Genomic DNA, 25,200 nt, shown 5'->3' with positions numbered 1-25,200 from the left:
TATAGTATCAACCTTGCCTTTTGTAAAATTGTTTAAAATAAAAAAGGAACTAAGCCTTTCATACCAAGCTCTAGGAGCTTGTTTTAAGCCATAGAGAGCCTTAGTCAATTTAAATACATGATTAGGAAGAAGAGAATTTTCAAATCCTAGAGGTTGTTCAACATACACTTCTTCGGAAATAAAACCATTCAAGAAAGCACTTTTGACATCCATTTGAAATAGTATAAATTCATTACTACTAGCATAGGCAAGGAGCATCCTAATGGCTTCTAATCTTGCCACAAGAGCGAAGGTCTCTTCGTAGTCGATACCTTTTCTTGGTTGAAACCTTTGGCCACTAGTCTAGCCTTGTTTCTAACCACGATACTGCATTCATCTTTCTTGTTTCTAAAGACCCATTTAGTACCAATGACTAAATGGTCATTAGGTCTAGGAACTAGCTTCCATACCTCATTTCTCTCAAATTGGTTCAATTCCTCTAGCATTGCAATAACCCATGAATCATCTTTCAAGGCTTCATCAATGCATTTAGGTTCAATTTGAGAAAGGAAGGCGGCATTAGCATAAAAATTCTTGAAGGAAGAACGAGTTTGAACCCCTTTTGATGTATCTCCTATAATTAGCTCCTTTGGATGAGCATCTACATACTTCCATTCCTTGGGTAAAGAAATTTCAGAAGAAGATGCATCCAAGTTGCTATTTTGAGAAGGGGGTTCATTTAAATTCAAATTATCAAAACCAAGATCATCATCAAAATCATTTTTCTTTAACTCAGAAATTTCATTAAAAACTACATGAATAGACTCTTCTATAACTAAGATTCTTTTGTTAAAAACACGAAAAGCCTTAGAAACGGAAGAGTGACCAAGAAAGATGCCTTCATCAGATTTAGCATCAAATTTTCCTAAGGCATCCTTTTCATTCAAAATAAAGCATTTACAATCGAAAACTTTAAAATAAGAAACATTTGATTTTTTGTTATTCCATAATTCATAGGAAGTTTTTGATAGAGATGGTCTTATTAGAACCGTATTTATAACATAGCAAGCCATATTAACGGCTTTGGCCCAAAAATACTTAGGTAGACTATGTTCATTTAACATAGCTCTTGTCATTTCTTGTAAATTTCTATTTTTTCTCTCAACTATCCCGTTTTGTTGAGGATTTCTCGGAGTGGAGAAGTTGTGATTATATCCATTAGATTCACAAAAACTTTGGAAGTCATGATTTTAAAATTCACCACCGTGATAACTCCGAATTGATGAAATCATAAAGCCTTTTTCATTTTGAGTAAGTTTACAAAATTTAGAGAAACATTTAAAACAATCACTTTTGTGAGCCAAGAAATAGGTCTAAGTGTATCTACTATAGTCATCTACAATTACAAAGGCATATTTGCTTCCTTTTAGACTCGTTGTGTCAATTGGTCCAAATAAGTCTAAATGGATCAATTGCAATGGTCTAGTGGTGCTAATTTGAATTTTTGGTTTGAAACTAGTTTTTATTTGTTTTCCTAGTTGACAAGCATCACACACTTTGTCCTTAACAAACTTCATATTGAGAATCTCTCATACTAACTCTCTAGATAAAATCTTAGATATTAGTTTCATACTTGCATGGCCTAATCTCCTATGCCAAAGCCAAGCATCATCATTTAAAACGAAAAAGCACATTTCATTATTAAGTTCATCAAGATTGATGGTGTAGACATTATTTTGTTTTAAGGCAATCATTGATATGTTATTGTTTGGTTTTTTAATAATGCACATATTAGATTCAAATCTAACGATGTAACCTTTATTGCATAATTGACTAATGCTTAAGAGATTATTTTTCAATCCATCAACTAGCAACACATCATCAATTGAAAAACTTGATTTGTTACCTATGGTTCCCTTACCAATGATTTTACCTTTGTTGTTGTCTCCGAAGATGATATACCCTTCTTCTTTGCTAGTGAGCATAGAGAAGTGAGATGGATCTCCGATCATGTGCCTTGAGCATCCACTATCAAGATACTATCTCTTGCTCCTAGTTTGTGAGTTTGTCTACAAAAGATGATGGTTTTTAGGTACCCATTTAATTTTGGGTGCCTCAAAAATTGATCTACTAAATTTTGTTATTCATCATTGAATTATTTATACTTCCTTTAGGAACCCATATCAACTTATATGGGCTAATTTTCTTAAATGTGTTAGGATCGGAGTAGCACTAAGAGGGGGGGGGGGGGGGGGGGGGGGTGAATTAGTGCAGCGGATTAAAACTTGTAAGTTTAAAAATGAATTCATAAATACGAGGAGATTTCATTTCGATAGTAACTTGAGTAGATGAAAACCGAAAGCTTGCATTAGTGTAAAGAACAATTTCAAGAAAGTAAGAACTCACACATTCAAGGAACACGCCAATTTAAAGTGGTTCGATCAAAATGACCTACATCCACTTGCGAAGCCTTCTTCGAAGAGGCTCCCAACTTCCACTAGCAAATCACTTTGAAGGGGAAGGACAAATACCCCTCTTACAACCTTTTACAAGTGGTTCACAATCTTACAAGTTTTCAACGAGAAAGAAGGAGGTGAACACTCAAGGAATTGAAAAACAAGACTTGCTAAAGACTTTGCTAAGGCTTTATCTAAATTTCTTACTCCTCAAATGTTGTATTCTTTGCTGAGAATTGAGGGGTATTTATAGGCCCTAAGAGGATTCAAATTTGGGCTCCAAATTTTGAATTATCTTGGGTTTCTGAGGCTGGCGGTGCCACCGCCTATCAATTTCAACATTGACAGAGTTCTGGCGGTGCCACCGACGGAACTCTCGGGTTCTGGGCGGCGCCACCGCCTAAACTATCGGGTGCTAGGTGGTGCCACCGCCTACACTATTTCAGCTCACTGGTTGGGCTCCAAACTTGGCCCAAACTAGTCCGAACTCGGGCCCAATTGGCCCCTAATTGGGTTATAGGATTAACCCTTAATCCTAACCCTAATTACATGCAAACTATGAGCTTAAGAGATAGTCCTAAGCAAGTTTTTAACTAGCAACGTCGAGTTTCCTTCCGGCGAGCTTTTCGATGAACTTCTGGCGGACTTCTGATACACCCTCGGATTTCTTCCGACGGACTCCCAACAAGCTCCCGGTCTTGTGGTGAGTTCAGCGAGTAGCTGAGCCTTCTCGGTGATCTCCGCGAACCTTCGACGATCTCTTCGGTGGACTTCCGAAAACTCCGACAAGTCTCCGATTTCTTCTTGGTTGGTTCCGGTAGCATCTCCAACGAATCTTCAGACTCTTGAACACCCATCGAACTTGACTCTAGTAGACTTGCTTTATGTTTTCAAGCTTTCGTAGTTAATCCTACATACTTAAAATAAAACTTTGATCGAGAAAATTAATACAAAGCAATAATTAAGTTGTCCGGCATGTCATTGGTCCTACGACGCTTCGTCCGATTCTTCGGCACATCGTCCTCTCTTGTGGCATATTGCCCAATCGGCCAGTTAACTCCGCAACTCCGATATCCTTAGCGCAATACCCACTCTTCTTAGCCCGATGCCTGAATCCACGGTCCGAAGTCTTCTATCGATACGTCGACTGATCCGCCGGCCCGACGTCCAATCTTCTGACATATTCCTCTGGCACAATATGATTTTTCTGCTTTAATTGTCTCATCCTAATCGAAGCATCCTGCGTCATCAAAACGCAGATTAAATCATAAATACATATCAAGTGGTTTCATCATCAAAATATGAGATTCAACAATCTCCCCCTTTTTGATGATGACAACCACTTGATGACGGAGTTAACCTTAACTCCCGGAGTTTAAATAAACTCCCCCTATCAATATGTCGTATTGATAGAAACTCTTGGATTCAAAAATCCATGCAACATGTCATGATCAAATCATAACATGACCTCAACATACTTTTCCCCCTTTGTCATCAACAAAAAGGAGAAACGTCACTTTCTATGTGTTTGAGAGATGAATTCAATCTATTGCATAAAAAACATAATATCAAGTTTTATCATCATGCAATTTATAAGCTTGAAAATTTAGCAAATGCTACATCATATAGGCTAGCAAAAATTTAGCAAGTGCTATATCACATTATAATATGTAAGCTATCAAGTTTTAGATATATAAGATAGTAAAATAGCATGTCCTACTTTACAACATTTTACAACATTTTAGAACATGCAAGCTTGCAGTTTTAAGATGTTCATAAAGCAACTCTTGCTTCTTGAAATATGCAAGTTGCAAGCTATCAAATTTTACTTCCTTTGCAATGTTTGAGTTTGCAATTTTGCTTCCATTACAAAGTGCAAGTTTAGCATGTTTAGCATCTTGAGATAGCAATTGTTTGCTTCTATTTAGACTACAAGCTAGCAATTTTTACGATATGCAAGTTTTGTTAGGATCGGAGCGGCACTAAGAGGGGGGGGTGAATTAGTGCAGCGGATTAAAACTTCGATTTTAATCAAAATCTTTCGTACGTTAAGAACGAAACTTGAGAAATTTAACTTGAAGGCGTATTCTTAAAGTTGCGCAGCAAGAGTAATACAAACTAAAGCAGTAAGAAGATTTGCAGTAATGTAAATGACAATAATAAAAAAGTAAACCAGAGATTACGCCGATTTTTAGAGTGGTTCGGTCAAATGACCTACTCCACTTGCGAGGCCCCTCTTCGATGAGGCTCCCACCTTCCACTAGCAAGTCTCTTGAAATGGAAGGGTAAACACCCCTCTTACAACCTTTTACAAGCAGCTCAACCTCTTACAAATTTTCAATAAGAAAGAAGGAGGAGAACTCTCTAGCAAATTGAAAACAAGACTTGCTAAGACTTTCTAAGACTTTTCTCTCAATCAAAATGCTTCTCAAAAGTTGTTCTCTCAGCTGAGATTTGAGGGGTATTTATAGGCCTCAAGAGGATTCAAATTTGGGCTTCAAAATTTGAATTCTCTTTGGGTTCCCGCTGTTGGAGGTGCCACCGCCCAGCCAAGCGGTGCCACCGCCCAGCCAAGAGGTGTCACCGCCCAGCTAGGCGGTGCCACCGCCTACAGTGTTTTCAGCCCAACTACAGTGTTTTCAGCCACTAGTTGGGCTTCAATCTTGGCTCTCTAGTTCGCTGGTTTAGCTTAATTTTTAGCCTAAACCAACTCTGACTTTGGGCCCAGTTGGCCCCTAACCAGGATATAGGATTATCTCTTAATCCTAATCCTAATTACAAGTGGACTACATAACCAAAACACATCCTAAGCAAATTTTCAACCGCGAACGTCGAGTTTTGTTCCGGCGAGCTTTCCGACGAACTTCTTCCGATGGACTCCCTGCAAGCTCCCAATCTTTGTTATGACTTTTAACGAGTAGCCGAGCCTTCTCGGTGATCTCCGCGAGCCTCCGACGATTTCTTCGGCGAACTTCCGACACGTTCCCGATTTCTTCTCGGATGGTTCCGGCAGCATCTCCGATGATTCTTCGGTCTCTTAAACGTCCATCGAGCTCGACTCCGGTATCCTTGCTTTATGTTTTCTGGTTATCGTAGTTAATCCTGCACACACAAGCAAACACTCTACTCCGATCTAGACAATTATTATTACGCAAATTGACATTCTGTTGCCCGACACGTCATTGGTTGGCGCTTCGTCCGATTCTTCGGTGCATCATCCTCTCTTGCGGCTTGTTGCCCAATCGGCGGTTGACCTCCGCAACCCCGATATCCTTGGCGCAATTTCGCTCTCCTTGGCCCGATGCCCGATGCCCGAAGCCTTCTGCCATCCAATATCCTGACGTGATCTCCTCCGACGCAACGTCAATTCCTCCTGCGTTAATTGTCTAATCCTGATCGAGTAGACCTGTATCACTCAAAATGTAGTCAAACATTTAAACACAATCAATTAGTTTCATCATCAAAATCCGAGATTCAACAATCTCCCCCTTTTTGATGATGACAACTAATTGATGACTAACGGAGTTAACCTTAACTCCCCGGAGTTTAACTAAACTCCCCCTATCAATATGCCATTGATAGAACACTTGGATTATCCCAAATCCAAGTAACATTCATCACATGTTATGAAAAACATTTAAACTATCATGCAAATATATAAAATATTTAATTCAATGCATGAAGTCATCAATATACTTCTCCCCCTATGTCATCAACAAAAAGGAGAAGTAGCTCTAGCTATTTTAAAAGATATGCAAGTTTTTGCAACATAAAGCTAGATTTTCATCACAACATATAAGCACAAAAGTATAGCAAGATTCTTAAGTTCAATCATGGCAATTCAATACTTGCTTCTTGTGCACGATTGCACTTTGCTTTTCTTTGCAATGTGCATGATAGTATTTCTTTGTAATATTCAAAATAGCAAATTGTACATCATGCTAGCTAGCATATTAAAGATGTTCAAGACAGTAAGTTTTTCTTCTCTTTTGAGAAGTGTTATTTTTGCTTCCTTTACAAAGTGCAAGCTAGCAAAGTATTTGAAAAAGTGAGCAAGTTTTGTAACATACAAGCTAGTAAAAATTTCAAAAGCAAATACAAGATAGCTTTCTTGTTGAAGTGTGTAAGCTATCGATTCTTACTTCCTATTGCAATGTGCAGGTTGCAAGTCTTGCTTCTTGAGATGGGCAAGATAATGATGTTCAAGAAGACAACTTTTGCTTCTTGAAATAAGCAAGTTAGCAATCTTTGCTACTTAAGATAGGCAAGCAAGCAATCAAGTTTTTTGCATATTCTTGACTTGTGCAAGCAAGCTATCTCCCCCTTTGTCATTGTCAAAAAGAAGGGAAGACCCATTACATCAATTATGACAAAGGTAAGTATCAATCTTAATTGTGCATCATCATATTTTCAAATTAGAATATGCACATTTTCAAAAACCTTATATTCATTCATGCATGATATTGAATAAATCGATCAACATTATAAGGATATCATACATGATATTAAAATTTTTAACTATTTGTCAACATTTTGATCATGATACCAAATATTCATCATTTAGAGTATTCATGATACAAAACATTAAATCAATATTTATAATACATCATTTTAGCGACAACTCATAGTATTTTAAATCATGATTTACATCATATCTAATACATCACATCATAATTAGAAAGCACAAGTATTGCATATATCATTGCAAATCATAAATGTTTCATATCATGATGGTATCAATTTGTCAAATTATATCCTACCAAAAACTTATCCCCATTTGTATTTCATGCATAATTTCACTTCATCACATTAGGAGTATCAAGAGGAATTAATTGGGTGATGAGATTAATATTTCACGAATACATGGAATTGTATAAAAAATCATATCATAAGTGTTTCATACATTCATATCATCACATGAAGGAATATAAACAAAAATTAGTGATGAGATCTTTTATCATGAATACAATAAAATTCATATAGCATATCATGGTTTATTAGAATTAGTCTTCCTTTTGATGAATAGCAAAAAGAGTGGTAGGAGAGCAAGATCTCAATTCATGCATATCAAATATTCAATCATCAAAATCATGAACCATCTAGAAAATTCTCCTCTTTAAATATTCAAAGAGAGAATCATGATGAACATTCTTGGTTTACATAAAGTTTCAATACATAATTGTCAAGATTATGAATACTAAAAGATTATGAAACATTTCGACAAATCTCCTTTTAAATAGAAAAGAAAATGTTGATTCATAAAGGATTTCATGTTATGAATTTCAAGAGATCAAGATCATGATTTCAATAAAAAATTATTCAAATTTAAATCATCAAAATCATTATCAAAATCCAAGAGATTCACAAAAATGATACAAATGGATTCATCAAAATCAATAAGATTGAGCAAAATAATTTTCAAGAATGTTATCCTCTTTTCGATTATTTCAAAACATATGATTTTGTTTCATTTATACCAAATAAAAACATTTATCATGTTTAAAACCGAAAGAGTAAGATTTATTACAACAAAAATCAATAAGGTACTTTCATTATGGTAAAAATCAATGATACATAAATCGTAAAAGATTTATCATCCATAATTTCGAAATTTATTAAGCATGATCATTAAGCATAACACTAAAACATGGTTTCAAAATGTTTAATATTTTCATGCATATCAAATATTTTCAAATTCGAACATGCAAAATTTCAAAACTATATCTTCCATTTTTCATACATAACTCAATCATCATTATGAGCATATTATACATGATATTCAAGTCATAAATTATCAAGATGTCAAGTAGAGTAGGTTAATTTGAATGTATCATTTTTAGTGAATACCAAGAAGAATCACATCATGAAAGAATTTTGATTCATGGAAAAATTTCATGTATCGAATATCGAGAAATCAAGATGAAAATATATATGTAAAAATATTACAAGTTGTATTCAAGAGAAAAATCATCATTTGTTTTCAACTCATTCAATTTTGTCAAATCAATATCATGATTTTGATATAACTCATTTCTAATTCAAATCATCAAACCAAAATCATTTTCAAGGGATTCATATAAATCAACAAGATAGAGAAAATTAATTTTCAAGAACAATGCTTTTCTCTTTTTAGTTATTTAAATTCATGTCATTTATGCTAGATAAAAATGTGCATCAACATTTAGGATCGAAAAATGAATTTTATCATAAAAACCATCAAGACCAATAAATCATAAAAATCATCATGTATAACTTTACCATCTCATGCATAAAATCATCAAATCATAGCATCAAAACTTTCAATGGTTTCATTACAACATCAAGTAAGGTTTTATTAAACATAATTTTGAATGATTCTTATAGATATTTAAAATTTCTTTAGTTTTACTTTATATGATTGACTTTATATTAGCATGCTTCAAATTTTTGTTCTTATGTCAAAACTATACATCATGTTTGAAAACCAAAGATAAGGTTAATAAAAAAAAATCATCAAGCCTTCCATTCAAAAGTCATGCATCGTCATTGAAAATCAATATGAAAATCGTCAAAATACAAATTCTTGCTTCTCAAGCACATATATAAGATTAATCTTACTAGGTGTATAAGCATTAGATTTATATTTAACATTTTACTGCATTAACATAACACATGCAATTTTCAAGAAAATTAATCCTAAACTAAATTAAAAATAACTCAAGAAAGTATTATGTAATATCAAAATAAATTAGTGGGATTTTGATTACCTCATTGTTGAAAGAGGGTGAGGCATAGTTTGCCACCTCGCCTTTCTTGATTTTCTCCTCGTCTTCGGAAGAGCTCAATTCATCCCAACTTTTGTTCTTCTTGCGTTCAAATTTATTTTTTGTATTATTTTTAAATCTGTTCTTTCTTAAATATTTTTTAAATTTTTGAGTCAAAAGTGCAATGTCATTGTCACTGTCCTCATCACTTGATGTTCCTTTCAAGTGGTCTTCTTCTGATTTGAGTGCCATATCCTTCCTGTTCTTTGGAAGGGGGTTCTCGAGCTCGTCATGAGCTTGACATGTCATTTCGTAGGTCATTAGAGACCCAATGAGTTCTTCAAGAGGGAATGCTTTAAGGTCTTTGGCCTCTTGAATGGCCGTAACTTTTGGATCCCAACTTTTAGGGAGGGATCTTAAGATTTTAGTTACTAGTTCAAAGTTAGTAAAATCTTTACCAAGAGCTTTGAGTCCATTGATGACATCCGTAAACCGGGTGTACATGTCTCCGATGGACTCACTTGGTTTCATTCGGAAAAGTTCGTAAGAGTGCACAAGGATGTTGATTTTGGACTCTTTCACTCGGCTAGTGCCTTCATGAGTGACCTCAAGAGTTCTCCAAATATCAAAAGCTGAATCACACATTGAAACACGATTAAATTCGTTTTTGTCTAGTGTACAAAACAAGGCATTCATAGCCTTTGCATTTAAAGCAAAAACTTTCTTCTCCGATTCATCCCATTCGCTCATCGGAAGAGAAGATTTTTGAAATCCATTCTCGACAATAGACCAAAGCTCAAAGTCCATAGAAATGAGGAAGATTCTCATGCGAGTCTTCCAATATGTGTAATCCGACCCATTAAACAAAGGTGGTCGTGCAATAGAATGGCCCTCTTGCATGCCGGAGTAAGTCATCTCTCTTGGGTATTAAACCAAATATGAGAGATAACCTTGCTCTGATACCACTTGTTAGGATCGGAGCGGCACTAAGAGGGGGGGGTGAATTAGTGCAGCGGATTAAAACTTCGATTTTAATCAAAATCTTTCGTACGTTAAGAACGAAACTTGCGAAATTTAACTTGAAGGCGTATTCTTAAAGTTGCGCAGCAAGAGTAATACAAACTAAAGCAGTAAGAAGATTTGCAGTAATGTAAATGACAATAATAAAAAAGCAAACCAGAGATTACGCCGATTTTTAGAGTGGTTCGGTCAAATGACCTACTCCACTTGCGAGGCCCCTCTTCGATGAGGCTCCCACCTTCCACTAGCAAGTCTCTTGAAATGGAAGGGTAAACACCCCTCTTACAACCTTTTACAAGCAGCTCAACCTCTTACAAATTTTCAATAAGAAAGAAGGAGGAGAACTCTCTAGCAAATTGAAAACAAGACTTGCTAAGACTTTCTAAGACTTTTCTCTCAATCAAAATGCTTCTCAAAAGTTGTTCTCTCAACTGAGATTTGAGGGGTATTTATAGGCCTCAAGAGGATTCAAATTTGGGCTTCAAAATTTGAATTCTCTTTGGGTTCCCGCTGTTGGAGGTGCCACCGCCCAGCCAAGCGGTGCCACCGCCCAGCCAGGAGGTGTCACCGCCCAGCTAGGCGGTGCCACCGCCTACAGTGTTTTCAGCCCAACTACAGTGTTTTCAGCCACTAGTTGGGCTTCAATCTTGGCTCTCTAGTTCGCTGGTTTAGCTTAATTTTTAGCCTAAACCAACTCTGACTTTGGGCCCAGTTGGCCCCTAACCAGGATATAGGATTATCTCTTAATCCTAATCCTAATTACAAGTGGACTACATAACCAAAACACATCCTAAGCAAATTTTCAACCGCGAACGTCGAGTCTTGTTCCAGCGAGCTTTCCGACGAACTTCTTCCGATGGACTCCCTGCAAGCTCCCAATCTTTGTGATGACTTTTAACGAGTAGCCGAGCCTTCTCGGTGATCTCTGCGAGCCTCCGACGATTTCTTTGGCGAACTTCCGACACGTTCCCGATTTCTTCTCGGATGGTTCCGGCAGCATCTCCGATGATTCTTCGGTCTCTTAAACGTCCATCGAGCTCGACTCCGGTATCCTTGCTTTATGTTTTCTGGTTATCGTAGTTAATCCTGCACACACAAGCAAACACTCTACTCCGATCTAGACAATTATTATTACGCAAATTGACATTCTGTTGCCCGACACGTCATTGGTTGGCGCTTCGTCCGATTCTTCGGTGCATCATCCTCTCTTGCGGCTTGTTGCCCAATCGGCGGTTGACCTCCGCAACCCCGATATCCTTGGCGCAATTTCGCTCTCCTTGGCCCGATGCCCGACGCCCGAAGCCTTCTGCCATCCAATATCCTGACGTGATCTCCTCCGACGCAACGTCAATTCCTCCTGCGTTAATTGTCTAATCCTGATCGAGTAGACCTGTATCACTCAAAATGTAGTCAAACATTTAAACACAATCAATTAGTTTCATCATCAAAATCCGAGATTCAACAAGTTTTACTACATACAAGCTAGCAAAAATTTCAAAAGCAAATGCAAGATAGCTTTCTTGTGTAAGCTCATGATTCTTGCTTCCTATTGCAATGTGCAAGTTACAAGTTTTGCTTCTTGAGATAGGCAAGATAGCACATTTGCTTGAGATTGTAAGATAGCATTTCTTGCTTTTGAGATGAGCAAGCTAATAAGTTTTTCCCCTTTTTGCATTGTGTACGTTTGTAATTTTTGCTTCTCTTGTCTTGTGCAAGCTAGCTATCTCCCCCTTTGTCATTGTCAAAAAGAAGGAAAGACCCTTTACATCAATTATGACAAAGGTAAGTATCAATCTTATTCGTGCATCATTATAATTTCAAATTAAAACATGCATCATTTCAAAAACCTTATATTTCATTCATGCACGATGAGTAAATTAATCAACATTATGAGCATATCATACATGATACTAAAATTTTTAACTATTTATCAACATTTTAATCATGATACCAAACATTCATCATTTAGAGCATTCATGATACAAAACATTAAATCAATATTTATGATATATCATTTTAGCAACAATTCATAGCATTTTAAATCATGATTCATATCATATGTAATACATCACATCGTAATTAAAAATCACAAGTATTGCATGCATTATTGCAAATCATAAATATTTCATATCATGATGGTATCAATTTTGTCAAATTATATCCTACCATGCATGTTCATAACTTTTCATTTTTATGCATCAAAATAATATCAAGAGTATTTTATGCATAATACCAAATCATCATTTATAATTACATCAATATTCTAATCATTATTTCAATCTACACATCATGATAATAATAAATTTGCACTGTAGACAATCTTATATTTTATCATTCAAGCTAGTGTATATTTTTGCAATTAGCAAGCTAACAATTTCCTTTTTTCTTTTATAACAATGATTCAATCATATCAAGGCATTTGTATCATAGATACAAAGAAATCATATCATCAAAGATAAGACCATTTGAATACCAAAAGACATGATTTATTTCAACAGATCTCCTTTATTTTTATAAATGTCAAAAAAAAATGTAGGAGATCAAATGTTATAGTACCTTGATTCTTGCATAAGAAGTCATAAGTTATAAATTTCAAAAAATCAAGATAAGTCTTATTCAAATTCAAATCGTCAAATCAAAATCATTTTCAAGAGATTCATAAAAAGAAAAACATAGATAGATTTTTTAATCTCTCAATTCTTTATGAATCATAAAAATTATAATTCCAAAAAATCATGATTCATTTCAGAAATTTTCTTCTTTAGTAAATAATAAGAAGAAACATGGGAGTTCAAAGAACAAAATCTTGATTCACAATAAAATTTCATGTATCGAATATCGAGAAATCAAGATGATGATTCATAAAGAATATCACAAGTTACATTCAAGAGAAAAATCATCATTCATTTTCAAATCATTCAATTTGTCAAATCAACATTTCTTGGGTATGCATGATATCAAAACATGGTTTCAAATCTTCAACATATAACATGTATGAATTCAAAAATCAAAAAGAGAATGGAAGAATTCAAGGGTACAAAGATTTCAACAATCTTATAAACAAATGAAGGATCAAGTCATGAATCCAAAATTCCATGAATCATTTCAACAAATCTCCTTTTAAATAATAAAAAATATCATCAAAGGAAATCTCATATTATTCCAAAAAAATCAAGATCATGATTTTGATAAAACTCATTTCAAATTCAAATTATCAAAATCATTTTTATGGCTCACAAAATTCATAACATAAGTAGATTCATGATTTCATTGATAATAGATTTTTCCCCCTTTTTTTTTTTTAAGTGTTTCATCTTAAGTGATTGATTTCATGTTAACATGTTTTTTTCAAACATGCATCAACGTTTAGGATCAAAAAATGAATTTCGTCATAAAACCATCAAGACCAATAAATTACAAAAATCATTATATATTACTTTAAAATCTCATACATAAAATCGTCAAATCATGGTATCAAAATTTCAATATTTTCATTACAACTTTATTGCATTGGTTTCATTGAACATAATTTTGAATGATTCTTATAGATAACTAAAACTTCTTTAATTTTAATATATATGATTGACTTTATATTAGCATGCTCAAATTTTGTTCTTATGTCAAAACCATACATCATGTTTGAAAACCAAAGATAAGGTTCATAAAAAATCATCAAGCATTCCATTCAAAAGCTATGCATTGTCATTGAAAATCAATATGGAAATCGTCAAAATACACATTCTTGCTTCTCAAGCACATACATAAGATTAATCTTACTAGGTGTATAAGTATTAGATTTATATCTAACATTTTATTGCATTAACATAATAAATGCAATTTTCAAGAAAATTAATCCTAAACTAAATTAAAAATAACTTATGAAAGTATTATGTAATTTTGAAATAAATTAGGGGGATTTTGATTACCTCATTGTTGAAAATGGTTGAGGCGTAGTTTGCCACCTCGCCTTTCTTGATTTTCTCCTTGTCTTCGGAAGAGCTCAATTCATCACAATTTTTGTTCTTCTTATGTTCAAAGCAAGTAGTTCCATTTTTTTTACTTTTTAATTTTTGTTTCATTTGTAGTTTAAGTTCACCATCACTTGAGCTTATGCTCGAGTGGTCTTCATGTGTTCTATGTCCGAAATCCTTCCTGTCCTTTGGAAGGTTGTTCTCGAGTTTCCTTTTTGTCACATTGTTTATTTCGTAGGTCATTAGAGACCCAATAAGTTCTTCAAGAGGGAATGTCTTAAGGTCCTTAGCCTCTTGAATAGCCGTAACTTTTGGATCCCAACTTTTTGGAAGGGATCTTAAGATTTTAGTGACTAGTTCAAAGTTAGAAAAACTTTTACCAAGAGCTTTGAGTCTATTGATGATATCCGTGAAACGGGTGTACATGTCTCCGATGGACTCACTTGGTTTCATCCGGAAAAGTTTGTAAGAGTGCACAAGAATGTTGACTTTGGACTCTATCACTCGGCTAGTGCCTTCATGAGTGACCTCAAGAGTTCTCCAAATATCAAAAGCCGAATCACAAATCAAAACACGATTAAATTCATTTTTGTCAAGTGCACAATATAAGGCATTCATAGCCTTTGTATTTAAAGCAAAAACTTTCTTCTCCGATTCATCCCATTCGCTCAACGGAAAAGAAGATTTTTGAAATCCATTTTCGATAATATTCTAAAGTTCGAGATTCAACGAAAGTAAGAAATCTCTCATTCGAGTTTTCCAATAAGTGTAGTCCGTCCCATTGTAAAAGGGAGGACGAATGAGAGAGTGACCCTCTTGAAAGCCGTAAAGAGCCATTTCTATTTGGGTGTTAAACCAAAGTAGAAAACCGTGGCTCTGATATCAATTGTTAGGATCGGAGCAGCACTAAGAGGGAGGGGGTGAATTAGTGCAGCGGATTAAAACTTGTAAGTTTAAAAATAAATTTGTATATAAGAGGAGATTTCATTTCGATAGTAACTTGAGTAGATGAAAACCGAAAGCTTACAGTAGTGTAAACAATAATTTCAGGAAAGTAAGAGCTCACATATTCAAGAAACACGCCAATTTAAAGTGGTTCGGTCAAAATGACCTACATCCACTTGCGAAGCCTTCTTCGAAGAGGTTCCCAACTTCCACTAGCAAATCACTTTGAAGGGGAAGGACAAATACCCCTCTTACAACCTTTTACAAGTGGTTCACACTCTTATAAGTTTTCAACAAGAAAGAAGGAGGTGAACACTCAAGCAATTGAAAAACAAGACTTGCTAAAGACTTTGCTAAGGCTTTATCTCAATTTCTTACTCCTCAAAGGTTGTATTCTCTGTTGAGAATTGAGGGGTATTTATAGATCTCAAGAGGATTCAAATTTGGGCTCCAAATTTTGAATTCTCTTGGGTTTCTGAGGCTGGCGGTGCCACCGCCTGTCAATTTCAACATTGACAGAGTTCTGGCGGTGCCACCACCGGAACTCTTGGGTTCTGGGTGGTGCCACCGCCCAGTCCGGCAGTACCACCACCTGATACTTCAGGCTCTGGGCGGTGCCACCGCCTAGTCTGGCGGTGCCACCGCCTACACTATTTCAGCTCACTGGTTGGGCTCCAAACTTGGCCCAAACCAGTCCGAACTCGGGCCCAATTGGCCCCTAACCGGGTTATAGGATTAACCCTTAATTCTAACCCTAATTACATATAATCTATGAGCTTAAGAGATAGTCCGAAGCAAGTTTTTAATCGGCAACGTCGAGTTTTATTCCGGCGAGCTTTTCGGTGAACTTCCGGCGGACTTTTGATACACCCTTGGATTTCTTCCAGCGGACTCCCAACAAGCTCCCGGTCTTGTGGCGAGTTCAGCGAGTAGCCAAGCTTTCTCGGTGATCTCTACAAACCTCCGACGATCTCTTCGGTGGACTTCCGAAAACTCCGACAAGTCCCCGATTTCTTCTTGGTTGGTTTCGGCAGCATCTCTGACGAATCTTCGGACTCTTGAACACCCATCGAACTTGACTCCGGTAAACTTGCTTTATGTCTTCAAGATTTCATAGTTAATCTTGCATAATTAAAATAAAACTCCGATCGAGACAATTAATACAAAGCAATAATTAAATTGTCCAGCATGTCATTGGTCCCACGACGCTTCGTCCGATTCTTCGGCGCATCGTCCTCTCTTGTGGCATATTGCCCAATCGGCCAGTTAACTTTGCAACTCTGATATCCTTGGCGCAATACCCGCTCTTCTTGGCCTGATGCCGGAATCCACAGCCTGAAGTCTTCTATCGATATGTCGACCGATCCGCCGACCCGACAACCAATCTTCTGACATGTTCCTCCGGCACAACATGATTTTCCTACTTTATTTGTCTGATCCTGATCGAAGCATCCTGCGTCACTCAAAACGTAGATTAAATCATAAACACATATCAAGTGGTTTATTCATCAAACTACGAGATTCATCAAAATGGATATTTGTAAATAACATGTCCGGATTTACAACAAAAGTTACATTTCAAATGAGGTAAAACATGTAATGTGGGTCCTTTAATAAAGGTGGTAGGATTTTGGTGAGATCCTCTCACAAAACCAATTCCACTTCTCTTTGTGACGTGACCCTTGTTTGCAAGGATCATGTCCAAGCCTTTGCTACTAACCTTAAACTTGTTTAAGGTCTCTTTAAGTAGCAAATTCTTATTTTTTATTACTTCTAAGTGTTCACACTTAGAGCATGGAGGAGTTTGAAGATTATCAAGCTTATTTTGTAGTAAAGCATGCTCTTTCTTTAATAGATTGAACTTCTTACTAATAGTTCTACACTCATCAAATAATTCATGAAAAGCAATAGAAAGTTCATCGAAAGATAAATCTTCATTAATTAAATCATATACCTCTCCTCCTAAAGCCATTAGCACGAAGTTTGCCTCCTCTTTGTTATTAGCTTCTTCATTCTCGGAATCACTTTAGTCGTCCCAAGTCACTTTCAAAGCTTTCTTCTTCTTCAGTTGCTTCTTCTTGGCTTGAGGGCATTCATTTTTGAAGTGCCTTGGCTTCTTGCATTCGTAGCATATTACTTGGTCCTTTTTATATTTAAGTTTATTTTTGGTGTCATTTTTAAATTTGTTCTTTCTTATAATTTTTTTAAAATTTTCGAGTTAAAAGTGCAATGTCATCGTCACTGTCCTCATCACTTGATGTTCCTTTCAAGTGGTCTTCTTGTGTTCTAAGTGACATATCCTTCCTGTTCTTTGGTAGGGGGTTCTCGAGCTCTTCATGAGCATGGCACGTCATTTCGTAGGTCATAAGAGACCTAATAAGTTCTTCAAGAGGAAATGTTTTAAGGTCCTTGGTCTCTTGAATGACTGTAACTTTTGGATCCCAACTCTTTGGAAGGGATCTTAAAATTTTAGTTACTAGTTCAAAGTTAGAAAATCCGTTACCAAGAGCTTTGAGTCCATTAATGACAACCGTGAAACGGGTGTACATGTCTCCGATGGACCACTTGGTTTCATCCGGAAAAGTTCGTAAGAATATACAAGAATGTTGATTTTGGACTCTTTCACTCGGCTAGTGCCTTCATGAGTGACCTTAAGAGTTCTCCAAATATCAAAAGCTGAATCGCAAATCGAAATGTGATTAAATTCATTTTTGTTAAGTGCACAAAACAAGGCATTCATAGCCTTTGCATTTAAAGCAAAAACCTTCTTCTCCGATTCATCCCATTCGCTCATCGAAAGAGAAGATTTTTGAAATCCATTTTCGACAATATTTCAAAGCTCAAAATCCATGGAAATAAGGAAGATCCTCATACGAGTCTTCTAATACGTGTAATCCGACGCATTGAACATAGGCAGACGTGTAATAGAGTGACCCTCTTGCATGCCGGAGTAAGCCATCTCTCTTGGGTATTAAACCAAATATGAGAGTAAACCTGCTCTGATACCAATTGTTAGGATCGGAGCGGCACTAAGAGGGGGGGGTGAATTAGTGCAGCGGATTAAAACTTGTAAGTTTAAAACCGAATTCGTAAATGCGAGGAGATTTTGATTCGACAATAACTTGAGTAAAGTAAGAAGATGAAAACGAAAGCTTGCTGCAGTGTAAATAACAATTTCAGAAAGGTAAGTACTCACACATTCAAAGAACACACCAATTTAAAGTGGTTGGGTCAAATGACCTACATCCACTTGCGAAGCCTTCTTCGATGAGGCTCCCAACTTCCACTAGCAAATCACTTTGAAGGAGAAGGACAAATACACCTCTTACAACTTTTACAAGTGGTTCACACTCTTACAAATTTTCAACGAAAAGGAAGGAGGTGAACACTCAAGCAGTTGAAAATAAGGCTTGCTAAAAACTTTACAAAGGCTTTTGTCTCAATCTATTACTACTCAAAAAGTTGTATTCTCTACTGAGAATTGAGGGGTATTTATAGGCCCCAAGAAGTTTCAAATTTGGGCTTCAAATTTTGAATTCTCTTGGGTTCTCGATGCTGGCGGTGCCACCGCTTGTTAGTGTCTGACACTGATAGTGTACTGGCGGTGCCACCGCCCAACCTCTCGGGTGCTGGGCGGTGCTACCGCCTAGTCCAGTGGTACCATCGCCCGATCCTCGGGTTCTGGGCGATGCCACCGCCTGAATTGTTCCAGCTCACTAATTGGGCTCCAAACTTGGCCCAAACTAGTCCAAATTCGAGCCCAGTTGGCCCCTAACCAGATTATAAGATTAACTCTTAATCCTAATCCTAATTACATGCAAACTATGAAGTTAAGACATAGTCCTAAGCAAATCTTATAACCGACAAGTTAAGACATAGTCACTGCATGCGATCTTCCGATACACCCTCGAATTTCTTCCGGCGGACTCCCAGCACGCTCCCGATCTTGTGGCAAGTTCAGCGAGTGGCCGAGCCTTCTCGGTGATCTTCGCGAAGCTCCGACGATCTCTTCAGCGGACTTCCGAAAACTCCGACAAGTCCCCGATTTCCTCTCGGTTGGTTCCGGCAGCATCTCCGACGAATCTTCGAACTTTCGAACACCCATCAAACTTGACTCCGGTAGACTTGCTTTATGTCTTCAAGCTATCGTAGTTAATCCTGCATACTTAACTCAATAATATGGATTAGATCAATTAATCCATCAATTTATTTCATCGTCAAAATCCGAGATTCAACATCCATATGATGGATGCAGCTAGTCTCATAGTTGCTCATGTGGGGACATTGTGGATATAGTACAGGTGCTCATTGGAGAATGAGTTCATTGTTTGATCCGCTTACATAATGTTGGATGGTTGATGATGCCTTATTGTTAGATAGTAATTCCGTAGTCCCAATAGTGTATCTGGTCCTTAGACTTGAGACACCAAAGATGTCCTGTATGAGTACTCCACTCTTTGATACCGAACCTATAGGTTTGGAGGTTCCAAATCTAGCACAACCGGTCATTGGGAGTGGTAACCAACCTTACGAGGACTACTGAGTGTCGATAGACGATCATTTGGTCTTGGTGTCATGAGAGAAATATCTCATATATTCTTACTTAAATAAATCCCTAGCTAGGGTTATTCAGATTGAGAGAGAAAGAGTCCTCTGGGAGAATCCGATTAAAGCGAGACTTGAGTAAAAACCATACAGGTCTGACAATACCATGCTTGGTATATGGTCTTTGGGATATTAGATGGATGAGGGACTATAGGTATATAGTAATTGAGGACAAATAAGTCCAATGGATTGGATTCCCTTATATCGTTTGGGGACTATGGCGTAGTGGTCTAGTACGTCCGTAGTTGATGAGTCGAGTGAATTATTATGGAGATAATAATTCATTGAGTCAGAAGGAGTTCTGACAGGTATGACTCACGACTAGCTAGATATTGGGCCTAGAGGGTCACACACATATAGTAGACGTTGCAATGAGTAGAGGTTCGGATATGAGATATCCATCGGAGCCCCTATCTTATTAGATATCCAATAAGTCCCTAAATTATTGGATCCTATGGATGAGATCTAATAAGAGCCAATGAGAGATTATTGGATAGAGATCCACTAATCTAAGAGGCTTGGATAGTTTGATGGAGATCCAATACCCAATAGGGTAGGATCCATTAGGGTTAAGTTGACAGGGGACCTTTATATATAGGAGGGAACTAATGGTCCATAGGCTAGAGCCTCTCTCTGTTTTCATCTCCTATTCTTCTTCCTTCTCCTCCTCAAATAGCAGGCTTGGAGTTTTGAGGAGAATCGTTGTAGCCTTGCTGTGTTGATCATCGCTATAAAGGACGCTTGACCTCCTTCACCCTCTCCTAAAGATCTATAGGGATTTAGGGATATACGATCTCCCTAGGTAACATAATCTTTCATATACGTAGTTTTAAGTTTCACGGATTTTGCACACCAATCTTCGCACGACGACAAATATATCTTTGGAAAATTTGGGAATTTTGTTTTATGTTCTTCTGCTGTGCATGTGATGTCACCCCTAGATTTCCCAACAACCACCTCATACAGACCATTCGCGGTGGTGAAGGATAGGTGCACATGGGAGTCGTGGACGAACGCCGAAGCAGCGCCTCCTTGTCTGGCGGTATGCGAGGAAGCGCGGGCAAAGGACCATCTCTCGAGTTTCCACTAGTGCGTCCATGATGCGGTTACCTTCCACTTTCACTCGTTGATGGGACCTATTCAACAGCCATCTAAGAATCTTTCAACTACCCGTTTCTCAGACAACCGCTAAATAGGCCCTACTAACAAGCGGAAGCGGAAGGTAACCGCATCATGGATGCACTAGTGGAAACTTAGGAGACAACCGTCCACCCATGCTGCCTCACACTCCTTGCATGTTGCCAAATGAGGAGGCATCGGTTCGACGCTCATCTGTGACTCCCATGCGCACTTGTCCTCCACCACCACGAATAGTCTATACGAAGTAGCCACCATCCCAATTAAGAACCAATTCGTCGAGCGTTGGGTCAAGGCTGTCGGATCTCGCTAGGTTCCACCTCAGGATCGTCATCTAGCACATCCTTCTTCCCCTTTATCCCATCATCCCCGACACAGTTCTTCCTCCTCGAGCAGCTCCACCTCTCTTGGCCAGCAGAAGATGACGAGGATGAAGCACACTCACGAAGAGACATTAGAAGATTTAAAAAAAAATTTAATTATATATGTTATAATTTATTATGAGTCAACATAAATAAACTCTAACGTCTATTAACTCAGACTCGATGGAAAAAACTTATATATTTTTAAAAATATAAGAGTTATTTTAGACATAAATAAATCATAGGGATTTAAAAGATTTATGATCAAAATCACATAGCTAAAATAGACCTTAACTTATTTTTCATTTTTCACTCTCCATCCCAGCATACACACCAACTCGTTGATTCTAGACATGGGAAGAATCCCAATCAAGGTTGCAACCAATTCAATGGGAGAATTATACCATATACAAAGACCCGACACAATTTGTCCTCCATTTAAGAGTCCTATCGCAGTACATCAAGAGAGAATTGCATCACATCGTAGCTTAAGTCACGACACAATGCTCGACGGACGGCACTTCGGAGTCGTGACTTGAGACGTTGCCGCGTCGGAAGGATGCTGTCGCAAATGTGTGTCACGTGCGTGGCTCAGGTCCAACGAACTATTGCGAGGTCGGTCAACCAACGCCTCAACAGCGTGGGGACCAGCCCGTGTACACAATCACGCTAAACTGGTATTAGATCCTGTCACCGAGATCGTAATATTTGCTATTTGACTTATGGTGACGAACGATGGCACGTCGGCTGCTGATCGAGAACAATCACGGTTGACCCCATCACAGTCACAGGAGTCCAAATCTGACCAAGTCACTTGTATGTACACATGTATATATTTGCACACATTGGCTAAGATTTCATTCTATGTAAGATTTCTTTCGCAACCAATCCATCATTCTATTCAATTAATCTCGTACGAAGGAACGTAGTTCTGTGTTGTTACATTAGGAGAATGTGATGGCTCTTCTTTGACTTTATTTATGGATGAAAAGGGGAGTATTACCCAAACTTGTTTATGTATTTATAGATTCTAGCTAAGATGGTTAGAAGACAAAAGAACTCTTGTTTATGTAGAGGATATGTTGAGGTCTATACATCCATGAACGCTTAATAACTCAAATACTGAAGAAAAGCTTATGTTTAAGGATGTTTGTCGCCTGTAACGAAGAATAGTTCTCTGTCGGCGATATTGAAAATAGACATCAGGAAAAATTAGCTTTAAAGTTGGCCCAACTGCTTCGTTTTACACAAATTGAGACATAGAACAGGTCAACTCTTGCTTGCACATGTCCCCTTCACCTAGTGGGCCAAGTCAATCCTTTAGGAACCTCTCTCTATTCAAAATACTCATGGAGCTATCGATCCTCTATAAATGGGGATTTTGCCTACAAAGAAGCTAGTCCCCGTTCTTTGGAAGAAGAATCATCCAAATGGCTTCAAAGGCCTTCTCTAAGTCTTTGCTCTTCTTCTACCTTTCTCTGAGCCGTCAGCTCGCCAGCTTACTATCTCTCCACAGAAAAGACCACCTAAAGCTAGAAAAGAATAATGTCTCTTTGCGCCACCACCTTCACAGCAAAACCCTAGTGTTAGATGTGGGGGGAGGCCTCTTGAGGTCATCGCCCACCTTCCCTTACTTCATGCTTGTGGCCTTAGAAGCAGGATGCGTCTTAAGAGGCCTCCTACTTCTGCTTCTATACCCATTGCTGTGTTGCTTAAGCCAAGAGGTGGCCCTCCAAGTCATGGTCTTAGTGTCCTTCTTGGGGATCAAGGAGGAGGAATTCAGGGCAGGGAGAGCAGTCCTCCCCAAGTACTTGTTAGAGGATGTGGGGTTGGAAGCGTTTGAGATCTTGAGAAAGGCAAGGAAGAAGGTCTGCGTCAGTAACATGCCGAGAGTCATGGTGGAAGTGTTCCTCAAGGAGTACTTGGAGGTGGAGGTGGTGGTGGGAAGGGAGTTGAAGGTGTTTGGTGGTTATTACACTGGGCTGATGGAGGACGAGAGCAACGTGGAGAGCTTGGAGAAGATATTTGGTGAAGAAGAGTTGGATGGAGGCGTTCTTGGGTTTGGAAGCTGCATCAACTCTCCTCAGCACCAACTTTTCTCTTATTGCAAGGCGAGTTTTATCTGTACCTTGCGAAGTAAATATGATGTAATAATATGTAAGACTAAGTGTTCTTTGTGTTGGAGAATCTTTGGAAAAGAGGATGGATGTCAAGAAATTATAAAGTGATAATAGAGAAGATAATTCAAAACTAAAAATATATATTAAATATTAGAATTTATAATCTCTCGTCTCTCATGTTGATAGCAAGTGCAAATGCAAATCTAATTAGAAACTCTTATAATACATCTTTGGTCATGCGCTATCCTTCTGAGTGCAGGCAGTTCACGTGGCAACTGAAGCCGAGAAGAGGAACTGGCATGCCTTACCGAGAGAGCGATACCCAAAGCCCCTCGTGTTCCATGACGGCAGAATGGCCTTCAGGCCGACGCCCATGGCCACGCTAGCCATGTTCCTATGGCTCCCTTTCGGCATCTCCCTCAGCATCTTTCGATCCATCGTCTTCGTGTTCTTGCCCTTCGAGATCTCGTTACCCATCGGAGCCGCCACAGGAATGACCAACAGGCTCCTGAGCCCTCCTCCCACAACGACCGATGACGGCGGCAAATACAAGCTCTTCGTCTGCAACCACAGGACACTCCTCGATCCGGTCTACATCTCAGGGGCGCTCAACAAGCACGTCGGCGCCGTGACCTACAGCATCAGCCCCATATCGGAAACCTTGTCGCCGATCAGAACAGCGCGACTCACCAGAAGCAAAGAGGAAGACCGGCGCAGGATGGAAAGGCTGCTGCGGCAGGGAGACCTCGTGGTGTGTCCCGAGGGGACGACGTGCAGGGAACCCTATCTGCTAAGGTTCAGCCCACTGTTTATGGAGCTGACCGACGAGGTAGTGCCGGTGGCTGTGGCCACCAGGGTGGGCATGTTCCACGGCACGACGGCGAGCGGGCTCAAGGTATTGGATTCCTTCTACTTCCTCATGAACCCATGGCCGGAGTACGACGTGGAGTTCCTGCGGAGCATACCGACTGGGAGCTGCAGCAGCAACAGCAGGTACGAGGTGGCCAACCTTGTTCAGCGTGAGATCGCAAGTGTTTTGCGTTTCCAGTGCACCACGCTGACAAGGAAAGACAAGTATATGATGCTTGCAGGAAACGAAGGGATTGTGAACTCCAAAACAAAACACACTTCATAAACTCATACCAAAATCAGTGGATTATAGATGTTTTCTTCTGTTGCTTCAAGAAATACAGTTGTTTAGAGTCTATATCAGAGAAAGATGGTTGGATTCATTCCTTGTTCTGAGACCACTGCAGAATACCAAGTCATAATGATAAGATAACACAAGAGGGTTTTGTTATGTGGTGAGGACAAAGATGATAGAAAATGCATGGATTTTATCTGATTAACATATATTTTTATTATTTTTATAAAGATATCCGAAAGGCCTCAGAAATCCATATATGAGTGTCATTTAATATAATAAAAGAATATAAAATATAACAATAATCTATAGCTAATTATCATGCTATCAGAAATCAGTTAATAGCTTTAGAAGAGTCAGAGCCATTAATTGTACACATCAATATGCTATAAAGAACAAAGGCAAATGGGTGGATGAAGCCATAGATGAGAAACATCTATAATTCTCCATGTATATAATCAACATGTGTCTCTGACTCCCTCTTGTGCAAATTTCTAGAGTCGATAAATCAATAGTAATGAGAGAGATAAGTTCAGGATTGACTTTGTCTTCGTCTGCCTCAGAAAAGTTGGATCATTAGTCCTCGATGTGTACTACAACACCCGAAAAAAAAAACCAGAAGTCCTCACTTTGGTTCCAAATCACCGTGGATATTTCATCCGTTTCTTTCGCATATATGCAGAAGGTGACGTAAACTAGAAAATATAATTGCGCATAT

General features: G+C 38.1%; 1 protein-coding gene across 1 annotated transcript; it reads left to right on the top strand.

Moving 5' to 3' along the window:
• The first annotated feature begins 22,643 nt into the window (after nt 1–22,643).
• On the top strand, nt 22,644–24,473 carry LOC135594643 (probable glycerol-3-phosphate acyltransferase 2). The gene is made up of 2 exons (XM_065085045.1): nt 22,644–23,329; nt 23,598–24,473. The coding sequence occupies exons 1-2, from the start codon at nt 22,649–22,651 to the stop codon at nt 24,471–24,473; spliced, it is 1,557 nt and encodes a 518-aa protein (XP_064941117.1). The 5' UTR covers nt 22,644–22,648.
• The last annotated feature ends 727 nt before the right edge of the window (nt 24,474–25,200 follow it).

Source organism: Musa acuminata, chromosome BXJ1-2, assembly GCF_036884655.1.
Source record: "Musa acuminata AAA Group cultivar baxijiao chromosome BXJ1-2, Cavendish_Baxijiao_AAA, whole genome shotgun sequence".
NCBI classification, from domain to species: Eukaryota; Viridiplantae; Streptophyta; class Magnoliopsida; order Zingiberales; family Musaceae; genus Musa; species Musa acuminata.
Note: the sequence above shows the minus strand (reverse complement) of the source record. Positions and strands in the feature narration are given on the sequence as shown.